Raw genomic sequence first — 12508 nt, 5'->3', positions numbered from 1 at the left:
TATGGAACCAAGTATTCTAGTCTCTAAATTTAGATTGTTTTTGTTACAGTAAGCTGTCACATAAATTTAAGAAAAGTAAAGTTACGAGGTTGCCTGACTTTTCTTCCTTACTTACTGGGTAAATGACTTCCACTGAACAAATTAAAGATACATTTTAAAAGGACAGGAGAGACCAAAATATAGTTGCCTTTTGTTTATGCTCTGCCTATGAGTCATGCTTCTCCAACTTGCTAGTTACAACAAGTTTATTTTTCTAAAAATAAAAACCCGTATCTCAGTGTCTAAGAAAACAAAAACAAATATACAAAAGGTAAATCGAAAATTGAAGTGCTAACCCTAATAATATTATTGACTAATAATAGTATGAAATATAATATTTCATAGTTGTGATTCATTTCTGACTTCAATAATCAGTGCATCTCAAAAGCATCACCAAAGACAGAAGAAGAAAAAACATTTAGCATGTTATGGGAACAGTAATATATATAATCAGACACAAATGGTATTTTTATTTTAAAAAGTTTAATTGACCACAATTGTGAAAACCTGGAGGCTTTCTAACAATGTCTCATACTGTTTCTGTATGTGGATGAGAGAATGAAGATTTGTGTTTGAAACACTATATTTCTCATCACTACACTCATACACTGGTTGCTTAAAGGAAAAGTAATTTCGTCCTCCCAAACTGGTTTTGTACTCATCACAGATTTCAACAGCATCACTGAGGTAAAGGCAAGGGCCAAATAAGTATATCACAGCAAGTGAAAATACTTCAGCTCTGTTAAGCAGGAAGGAGCTACATTCTTCTGGCTGCTGTATTTAAAATATTCCTGAGCGAAGTGCTGACAATCTTGTAAGCTGAAATAAATCCTAGATTGGAGGCAGTGGATGAACTTTAAGTGGACAGATTATTTCCATCTGCTGTTGCTTCTCTCCCCCACCCCACCTCCTTTGGGATACAAATGTTTTGAATCCCATAGGGAAGAGTAAAGTATTATCACCTATGTCTAAGAAAGAATTGCATTTCTCTCACTTATACTCTTAAACCAATGAATATGTCTGCCTTTTACTGAGTCACCTGAGAAATAAAGGGTGCACAATGGCTAAGGCACCCTGGGGGTCTTATGAAAGCCTTCTGGAGAGAAAACTGCGGTAACTGTATTTTTAAAAGTAAATCATTCTGCTGTTACCATTGGGACATATGGTTGGGTTCTGAAATGCATGACATTTTTGATTTGCCTGCCTCTTTAAAGCTGATGCTGGCTAACCCTGATTTGCATGGAACCCATTTGGCAAAAGGAACTTTTTAAAAATAGCAAAACAATTTGGAATGGTTTAGAATAAAATATATATTCTATCTCATACTTTTCCCTTGTTTCTATAGTTAGCTGCATAACGATGAGAAAAAACTATATGAAAACATTTCTACCTTTTGACAGAACTCCAAGTTCTTCTATAGAAGTTATTTACATTTTAAACTGTGTTTGAATAAAAACAGGGTTTATTTACATATAACCATACTCCCCATTTCATATCTTATTTGCTATAAATTATAAAATCTAAATCCATTGTACTTAGAGACTCAGTCAGCTAACACTGTCAAGTATCCCGATTTAAGGATGATTTTCTTCTTCTTCTCCAGCATTTTTGACTTGCATCTCATCAGAGCTTTCTTCCAGGAGCTTGCTGGGCTCTCTGTACATTTTTTTTTGAACCACTTTACTGAGGTATAATTCACATACCTAAGAATGCACCCAATTAAAGAACATAACTCAATAGGTGTGTGTGTGTGTGTGTGTTTTAGTATATTCAAAGATACATATAATCATCACTACAACTGATTAACTAATTTTAGGACATTTCACCGCCTCAAAAATGCCTTTAGCAACCACCTCCTTATCTGGTACTCCTACCTTCTCTGCTCTAAGCAAAACAAATCTGCTTTGACTTTACAGATCTGTCTGCTTTGGACATTTCACATGAATGGAAACATACTCCATCTGGGTTTTTGTGAGCCACTCCTTTCACTCAGCATGTTTCGAAGGCTCATTCATACCTGTGCATTTTTTACTACTTCCTTTTTATGGCTGAATACTTCTCCACCTTACGGATATATCTTTATTTTTTCAAAGACCATTAGGACAGTGGGGCCATTACAGAATGATTCACTTACCAACACACACACGTCCATCCACACCCACAGCCAGGCCTGGGGGACAGTCACAGCGGAAGGACCCTTCGTTGTTGATGCAGTGTCCATTCATGCAGATTCCTGGGGTCTGGCATTCATCAACATCTGTCCAGAGGGAAGCACAACCCAGGCCATTAACCAGGTAAATTTACTCTTATTACAGAGTTTACCTGTTCTCACCACTCTAGACTATCAACCTTTTGTTTTCCATTTTATAATCTGTGGAAGGACACAGAAGTGATAACAAATCTTGAATCTAAGTACAACTCTTCTTTTTTAAGATTTTATTTATTTATTTGAGAGAGAAGGAGAGTGAGAGAAAGCACAAGCAGAGCAGAGAGAGAGGGAGAAGCAGATGCCCCACCAAGCAGGAAGCCTGATGTAGGGCTCAATCCCAGGACTCTGGGATCATGACCTGAGTCAAAGGTAGACACTTAACCAACTGAGCCACCCAGGTGCCCAAACACCAACTCTTTCAAACACATTTTCAGAAAGACTGACGGAGAGTTGCCTCCCTTTACCCATTAGGGAAAAAAGTAGACTCATACACTCATTTTTCATTATCTATCTGCTAATTCTGTTTAATATTAAATGATATTTAAGTCAAGTTAATTCAATGAAACATATTCTTAAAACCAAGCTAAATGTTTGTAATTACCTTTTATTTACACACACATAAAATTCAAACCAAAGAGAGATGCTGTTTTAACATTAAGTTGATCACTTCATATTAACAAAATACAGGACCATCTCTCCTTTTTGAAAAGATTAATTCATTTATTTTAGAGAAGAGAGTGAGCACAGGGCTGGTGGGGAGAGGGGGAGAGAGAATCTCAAGCAGACTTCCCACTGAGCTTAGGGTCTGACATGGGGCTCAATCCTGACTCTAAGATTGTGACCTGAGTTGAAATCAAGAGTTGGATGCTTAACCGACTGAGCCACCCAGATGCCCCATGGGGCATCTCTCCTAATTTTCAATCTGTTAGAGTTTATCAAATGTAACCCAACAAAGAATGGCTTCCCTCAAAGATGAAACAGCCTTCAAAACACAGGGCCACCAAATCATGAACATTTTAAGATTTGCAGATTAGAGTATCAGTAGTAAGGAAGTAAATTTAAAAAATTTCAAGACAGCAGAAACTGCTGAGGTCTTATTTATATGTGTATTTAAGTTTCTTAGGAAATGCTAAAATAAAGTTACCTGCTATAATGCAATGTTACACCCTGGAACATAACACTGAACTCAAATCCTGTGTGAAATCCATGTCAGCTAACCTTGAGATGACATCTCAGTCATGAGTTAAAATAGCAGAGCTACAACATTTCTATTGAACGCTGTACTCCTCTTTTATGAATAGTCAATAAGCTATTTATTATTCAGAAATACAGTATCAGTCTCGATCTTTCTTTCTCAACTCCCCATGGAATTTTGTTGAAATTACAGGAACTGGTTATTAGCACTAATGCTATTAAGGTAAGTTTGTGCAATGGAAAGTAGAAAAGATTCAAAGAGTGGATTTCATACAAAAGGAGAAAAATGAAAAAAAAACTGCAAAATTTGTTCCAACTTACTAAATTAAAATTGTGAGTATAAACTGGATATAGAGGCACTTCTTTTGCTTACTAAAGTTACCACTAGAGCTTAGCCTTCAAAATGGCTTTATAAACAAAATTGACAGGAACACTCAAAATACTTCTTTGCTAAGTCACAATATAAGATTTTTAGATAATGATACAGTCATGATCTATAGAAAGTTTATGGAAAGTATGTAATACAAAACAAGTAATGAATGAAAGTGGAAAATCCAGCTCTCAAGAGCACAAAAAAATGAAAACCTTCCAAGACTTTTTTCTTCCGTTTTTATATTTAGGCAAGGGGTACAGAGAAATTATTTCTACATTGTCTCTTCCAGACTTGCTAGAACCAATCTGTCATTCCCTTAATTTTTCCTACACCATTATTATTTTTTAAAGATATTACTTTTCCTTAGACCACAATGTATGTTTTTCTGGGAAGCTTTAGACACCTGCCTTACTGAATTAGCAAGAGATGTGAATAATATGAAATCCACATGAAGAAACTGAAGTAATTCTTGATGATTCATTCAATGGTTACTTTCCTATCAAAGCCATACATACCAGTACAGTAACGCCCATTTGGAGCCAAGACAAATCCTGGCTTGCAGATGCACTTGAAGCTACCATCTTCATTAATGCACATCCCATTCAAACACATGTTGGTAGTTGTACATTCATCATGATCTGCAGAAGGAGAGCAGAATGACTTATACCACTGGCCTTATGGGAAACGCTTCCCTCTCCTTTCACAAATAACCACCAATCATATTCTACTATAGAAGTGAGCCATGTGCTCATTGATTTTTTTTTCTTCCTAATATGAATGCCAACCAAGTGAGAGCAAATAGGGTAGAGAACATGAAAGGCCTTTAGTGTAAGGAATATAAAGGAAAATATTAAGTAACCGTTGTGCTTGGTTGTTATTAAAACCACATGAGAAGTGCTTTACTTTGATTAGCAAAAATGTATATATGATTTCAGGGGGTGAGGGGAGTTTCGTCCGTAAGGGAGAAGAGAGCAGTGATAAACGTCACTGTGAGTGAAATGATCTGGACCTGGACTAGTAGCTGAGATACCGTGTGTTGCTGTGTGACTAGAGTATTTCTGTGGGGTACTGGTATCCACTGGTACCAGACATCACCAGGACTTCAGATTTAGAGATCTGATTATCACACATGCTAGACATTTTTATATTCCGCCAGACTAAAGCTAAATGTTGGTGTCATAATGGCAAAATGTGAAATCCTGTAGGTGCTAGTAATTACCACAAAGAAAAATGGCTACTTAGAATTAAACATATACCACACAGAAAATTTCCAGAAGCAACACATTCTTCACTGTTACACCATTTCCAAACAATTTATCCTTTGACTCTAATGGTCTCATGTTAAATGCGTTTATATTTTACCTAAGTCATCTGAAGAATTCTCACATACATGTTGTGCAAGCTTTCATGGAAATAGCATATATGGTTCTAAATAAAAATGTGTATCTTTTAGAAATCTTTTGCAAGGGGGCAGGCAATTTCCATACCAACACAGTTTTTTCCATCTGTAGTTAATTCAAAGCCAGCGTTGCAAATGCACTGGAAACTTCCATCTGTGTTCACACACCGACCGTTTTTACAAAGAACCCCATTCTGGATGCACTCATCAATATCTGGGACAATGAAGGATGGCCAAATGTTATTCTTTTACAATAACCCCAGGCAAAAACAGTAAGATAATAAATGTGATGTTCAATATCCAGTTTATATTTTTACATGTAATAACACAGGTCATGTTGCTTCTTTAGCCAAATTTCCATCTCTCACCAGCTTTCTTCTTTTTTTCTTTTTAACAGCCCTGACCTAGAGGAGCTGAAGAAGGAAAAGAAAAAGAATACTGGGCCGGGTGTGCCAGGAAGCTGGAAGAGGTTGACAGTGCAGGGAAATGACCGGTGCAGCTGTTTTGGACACAATGGTCGAAGATGTCCAAACTCAAGGCAAGCTCCTGGGTAAGAACAACACAGTAACCTCAGACCACCTGGGTTAACAGCACCATGATGAAGACTGTGGGGTGAGCTTAGCCAAGCAACGACCCATGGATAAATAGGAAATGTAGAAGATGACAAGCGGAGTGATCTGCAGAAAGAATTCTGCAATGAATCAGCATTGAGAAAGAGTTGGGAGGACAGTGGGTGGGGAAGTGTAGCAACAAAACTGTGAATCAAGATGAGGCCTGACTTGGTGTTGGAGTATGTGTGAGGTTCAAAGAAAACAGTAGTTGAAAATGACTATAAATCCTAAGATCTGTTAATCAGAGAGCAGGAAGGCTACTGATGTTACTTAGAGAAAGGAAGCTATGATCTAGGGAAGAAAGATAAACTGAATTTTCTGCAAAGCCAGGTATCCTGTGGCCAGGGTTATACACGCAAATAGTGTTTGCACATAAAGGAAGCACTTCTGAGAGGAGCATAAAATAAATCTGTAGTAATACAACAGCACTTACTTCATTCTATGTCTTATTTTAATAAATTTACTTTTAACCTCAACAGCCTGGGTCACTATATTTCATGGAACATTTTCATATGTGAATGCAAACTGCCTTACCAATGCATGCTTGCTTAGTAGGAGTCCTCTGGAATCCAGCATGACATTTACAATAATAGGATCCAGGTGTGTTAACACAATCTCCATTAGTGCAGGGATTTGATGTGCATTCGTCAACATCTGTGAGCAGCAAAAGAAACCATTACAGACTTCACTCCATTCCTAGAAATGTTTGTTTAAAGTACATTTAGGCCTCCCAAATTTGAGAGAAGGCCAGTCAGTGGTAATAGTCTAAAGAGCAGAGTATTTATAAATGAATGAAAATTCCTTTCTTGAAATACAGAGGCCAGCCTAGAGATTTACAAAAATATTGCCGATTGGAAAGTACAAGGGAATTTGCTTTAATCAAGAAATAATGATTTTTCAATTTGAGAAATGCACAATGATTAAAAGCTCTGAAAAGCTCCTTTTCTTTTTTTTTCTTTTTAAAGCCAACTCCGTAAAGACACAGCCATGAGTTCTAAAAGGCTCCGACACTTATCTGTCGTAATCTGGGCATGTTAATAGCCTTTTCAAAGCTTTGTACAGTATTGGAAACCCAATGAAAGATGTCTAAAGATAGACATTTATAGATTCATCCTGTAAGTTTTATGATTTTAAAGAAAGAAACAGACAGATTGTGGAATTTCTTTGTTATTATGTGTTGTCCTCAATTAGATATGTAACTACCCACTGAGGCTTGGCTGTTTGAAGTAACACAGGATGGGACAGAAAATGGAAATTAATTAAAATAAAGTCTATTATCTTCAGCAGCCTCAGGTTTCTTTAGGACCTTAAAATGGACACAGGAATTTTTTTTGCATAAATCAAGTTCAATGAAAATACTAGTTCTGATCCCAAATGTGAGAAACATTACTGTTTTTCATTCAAGTTCTCCTAAGGGTTGATTAAATGCAAACCCATCGCAGAAATCAGGGACTGCTAGACCAAATGGCAGAGGGAACAGTCTGGACTGCTTACAGCCCAGACAAATTACACGTGCCAGAGTCAGAAAAAGTTAAATTCATCTTCTCTCAGCAATGCCCACTAAATATAATTTTGAATGCTAGTAAATTAAAAACCTCACTAGCTGGTGAGGGCATAATGACTTGCCATTTCATATACACGTAGAAGCTATTAACATATACAATTTCAGCTAAATTGGAGAACGCAACAATCAGATGAATTCACAGGTTTACCATTTTAATAAACAGATTACTCCTTTCACAGATGTTCTTAAAAAAGGAACTGTAATCTATCAAACTCACCAACTCATTTATATAAACACTCAGACTAAATGCAATTAAGCCCTCTCTGGTAAAGGAGGGGAACAAAAAAAAAAATCTCATAGCAAATTAAATCAAAACAACAGAGAATAACAGGATTAAATGCTTTTTCAATTCACCGAAGGGCGCCTTCTGCCCATTAAGATTCACTTACATTTAAACTTTTGGTTGATAACATCAATTCTACTGAGCCAAAGGAATGAAGCAAAATGAGAAAAGACAGAGTTTAGAGAGTTAGCAAGCATATAAAAAAACTTAGTGGACTTTCCAATAGGAATTATAACCTTGAATTTGCAATGTTGAAGATAGCTTTAATTCTCTGGTGTATGTAATACTGAAATGCAACAATTAAAAAATGTGTTGTAGATGCACATTTTCAGAAGCTTCATTGTAAAGCTCAATTCTAGTGAAGAACATGACACCATGCACCCAACCCCCTTCCCTTTCTTGAGGTAAACTTTCCCGGGCCACTTTTCAGGGCCTTTTCCTTCTTTGAGAACCTGTTCCTGAGGCCCCTTGGTGCCAGGACACCCCGCCAATTATTTTGCCATGATGGCCATAATGCATTTTGACTTCCTTAGCCCCTTAGAGATCATACCAAAGGATCGGTACACAGAAAGATACAGTAGTTCACTTACTTATTTCTTCTTTAGAAGTGAAAACATTCACTAAAAAACTATTAGTGAATTTAAAATCCATGACTTTCAAATCCCATTTGTTTTGGGGGATTATTGTGAGATTTTAAGTTGTAGACTAATCACAAATGACCACCGCCATGTTCAGATATGTACATTTCATGGCTTTTGATTCTGAGGTGTCAAAGTCTAATACTTCCAACTGATCACCTTTGTTTTGTCTCGTGTAGTGGAACAGGAATACTTAAACAATAATCTGCAAGCTTTGGTTTCTTCCTATGTTTTCACCAGGGACTGGGTATTTTTAAGCAAAATTCACAGCATTTTTAAACTCCTAAAATGAATGAAATAACTGGGAAAGAGGCTGATTATTAAAATGGTTATATTCTCAGATACTACTGGGGTTAGGATAATATTCTTACAAAATACTACTAATAACAAAAGTAATAATAAAGAATAATAGTATTCTTATAAAATACTTGGAAATATTTTATATTCTAATTTAACAAACACTTAATTGGCAAGGGCTCTAAGATTACCTATGGCCCAACAGAAACAGGAATAATTTCTTACTATCCCAAAATACAATTATCTGAATTGAGTTAAAACCTATTGCTAACAGTAGTTTGTCTTATACAAACATAAAAGAGTTCCACAAATTCATTTTAGAGTAGAACTCTGAGGAAAAGGAGAGAAAAAGGTGGTGAGTAAATAAAACTGTTTTCAGGTCTTAAGAGTACTTCTTATAATAGCAAACTGGACAAGATTTTATTTTCCTTGTGTGTGATCCTTTAATAGAGTTACTACCTTTCATGTTATGACACTTCATCAGTATCTAACACAAGTTGCCAAACAGCAATGGAATATGTTATTTCTAAAAATATAGTGCAATGAGTTACCACTCTTATCTCATGCTCCTACAATTTAAAATGCTAGTTAACTTAAATCCTCTTAACTTTTTCTGATGTCCCAATTTGTTACTTATAAAGTCAAATTCAACCTGATCAAAGAGTACTGAATTAAAAATATTAAAAATTGGGTGCCTGGGTGGCTCAGTCGATTAAAGCAACCCACTCTTGGTTTCAGCTCAGGTCATGATCTCGGGGTGACGGGACTGAGCCCCATGTTGAGCCTTGGGCTTAGCTTAGAGACTGTTTGGGACTCTCCCTCTCCTTCTGTCTCTTCCCTCTGCTTGCTTTCTTTTTCTCTCTCCCTGACTCCCCCGCAAAAATAAATAAACTTACAAAATATATTAAAAACCTATTTTCTGAAAATATGCCCCAATACTAATCTTTGTCTCTATCAACTACAACAGTTAGAAAGACAACCTTAGCTGGGTTTTAACTTTGCAGGATAGCGGGATGAGATCAATCTAGAATGGAACTGTTTGTAACAATGTTTGGGTAAAACATGTAAGTTTGAGTTATATTAACACATTAATTGTACAGACATGCAATCGCCATGCTAAATTAGACAGAGTTTACGAAAACAGTTGTAGCAGCTCTCCTCACCGGGGTTTCAGAAAAGTAAGGCCCTATTATTACATTCCCTGTATGTGATTAGCTCACGTCCTTTGCATCTAGAGTTACACTACCTGTGCGTCACCCTTAGGAGAATCAGGAAAATAGTTACTGAAATCACTTTCTGTAGGACTTGATTCACTAAAGGAACCCTGGTTGAGGAGGCTGGCTCAAGCATGACTACAGAAAAAACTTCTGATCCTTAAAGACAGGTCATTTTTATACCATTAATTCACAAAATCCCTCAGAGTACAGGCGTTTTACTAGGGAGAATAAAGTGCACCTGGGAGCTAATATGAACTAAATGGTGGTCTTTGGCTAATTTGCAGTAAAGATTAAACTTTTGGCCTGATTTTATTTGTTGGCTAGTGAATCATGTGGTGACACATGAATGACAAATATTAATAACAATATAAAGAAAGTCAATAAAATTTCAGTTTGATCTACCCTGTAATTTTGTATGTATCTACAAGAGAAGATATTTTATATATTGCATACTTATAAATCGGGTTTTCTGGTAGAAAAGTCAATTTATAACTTAAATTATACTTAAATTATAATAACTTAAATTAAAACATAAATATAATTTACTATCATAAAAATTATAAATATATTAAATTAATAATAAATATACCCATATTTCATGGTGTTCCCCAAAATACCACCTGGTCCATCACTTAAATAAGCATCTAGTAGTATCAGCTAAGCCAGGGCTACTGCATATGGTTATACCCTACATAACCCCACAGTGTGGCATTTATATAGATTACGTGAATGGTCCTTCTATAGTTGTGCAGTGCAAAACCCAAGTAACAGCATATAAGGACCCTGAATTTAGCCTTACTTAATCATTCTCAGTTGTATGTAATTTAGAGTGACTGGTTTTTCCCAAACATCATATTTGACTGACATTTTCCTTCAAAATCGCAGTGCACTTAAAAATTTTCAATTTATACTGGTAAAATTATGACACTCTCTGTTCCTGGTCTTTCATCTATATAAGAGAAGACTTGAACCCAAATCAGGTATTTAGGGTTATGCTAATTACAAAGGATATACACAATCATTTGCTAAAACTACTCCTAAACTAAAACTACTCTCAAGGGATCATCAAAACCCTTTTCATTATAAAATCCAATAGATATATTGGCCCTCATTGTATTTGAGTTTTCTGCCACATCTCACACTTGCCACTACTTTTTTCTTCAAACAGTATCCTTGCATAGCTTCAGGGACACAATACTTTCTGGATTATTTTGCTGTCTCACCAACGCAATTAGTGAGTTTTCTTTAGAGGACTATGTTGCTTGGCATAGGGTTCCAGCCACAGTAGTACTGTTATTTTTCCATTCTTGCTGGGGTTCAGCGTGGGTGATAATACTCACCCTCACAGTTCTAAGAGCCACCTGTATGACCCTGATGCCTTGATCTGTTAACTCTAGCTCTGAACACCCCACTTAGCCTTAGACTTTTAAAACTCAATGTCCTAGTTACCTAACGCTCAACACGTCCAAAAGTGACTCCTCCCCTATCTCCTCCCAATCTCCACCTTCCTCTGGACAACACCACCATATATCTAGTGCTGCTCAGCTAAGAAGGAAAGCAAGATAGAGGCAGACACAGAAATCACAATATACAGGATGGAAAATAGTGGGGGATTCTTGAAGGGGGCTACCTCAGCAGTAGGTTAAAGGGGCATAGGGAAGACCATGCACAGAAGAGACAGCTTGGAAATTAGTTTTGATTCAGAAGACTTTTTTTCTTTTTAATGATGTATAGTCAAATTTGTTCCTATAGTCTAAAAGCTATGAAAAAACGAAGGATTAAAGAATCATGAGCTTACCTATGCAATCCCCATTTGAATCCTGCTTATACCCCATGTTGCATTCACATCGATAGCTAGACACAGTAGGTATGCAACGCCCATTTAAACAGAGATTAGCGTGGTGCTTACAGATATCTATCGTCTGGTTCAGAATAGCTACAGAAAAATCAAAGCACAAGTGGTATTTCAGCGTTACAAGATGTAGTACTTTTATTGAAACTGATTTATTAAAAGGATATTTAATAGTCCAATCATTAAGTGTACATATCAAAGGCTCACATTATTCTACATTTTATTAAAACTTGAATGTTGAGGATCTAAAATATATTCCTGAGACAAATGGTTGTAACTCGCATTTGTTAAGTGATACATCTGGAAACTGCCCGTAATGATGTCTTTTCAAAATTTCAGGAATGTTCTACTGTACATTTGAATGCATTCCATTTCTTTTTTTCCTTAACTGTGCTGAATATTCAGATAGTAAATAGGCCATCTGCCAAAAAGAATAAACACAACACTGTAGGACATCATTAAATATTATTAGCAAGAGCAGCTCTTATAAAAAGAATGAACTTAAATGTCAAGTACACCAGTGCCAGTTCTGGCCTGAAGCCCAAGTTATTCAACAAAAAAGGGTGAGGAAAAGAAAGATATTTCATTAAAATATTTGGATAGGCACAGAGCAAGACTTATTCAGTTTATCTCAGTTGAGAAATGGTTCTGGAAAATAATTCAAGGGGTGTATGAACAGGGCAGCTGCAAACGGCCAAATGAAATACACTGGAACCAAAAACACACTCTTTAATGGCGTCATCTGGACTGGAATATGACCATGCTCTCATCTTTATTTTCAAAGAAAACCCGGGTCACTCTTCTTTTCTCCAATTTAGAAAGTTTATGGAAC

The 12508-nt window shown here is 36.3% G+C and overlaps 1 protein-coding gene across 1 annotated transcript in view; it reads right to left on the bottom strand.

Moving 5' to 3' along the window:
• The window catches only part of FBN2 (fibrillin 2), a gene marked incomplete at both ends in the record, with an annotated part of 261800 nt that overhangs the window by 99764 nt on the left and 149528 nt on the right, over positions 1–12508 (bottom strand). The window contains 5 exons of the mRNA XM_080804778.1: positions 2174–2296; positions 4331–4453; positions 5303–5428; positions 6360–6479; positions 11623–11760. Of these exons, the coding sequence (XP_080660904.1) occupies positions 2174–2296; positions 4331–4453; positions 5303–5428; positions 6360–6479; positions 11623–11760 (630 nt within the window). The remainder of the gene's footprint in view (positions 1–2173; positions 2297–4330; positions 4454–5302; positions 5429–6359; positions 6480–11622; positions 11761–12508) is intronic.

The sequence above is a fragment of the Martes martes genome (assembly GCF_963455335.1).
Source record: "Martes martes genome assembly, chromosome: 5".
Lineage (NCBI taxonomy): Eukaryota > Metazoa > Chordata > Mammalia > Carnivora > Mustelidae > Martes > Martes martes.
The sequence above is the reverse complement of the archived record's forward strand: the minus strand, read 5'-3'. Positions and strand labels throughout refer to the sequence as shown.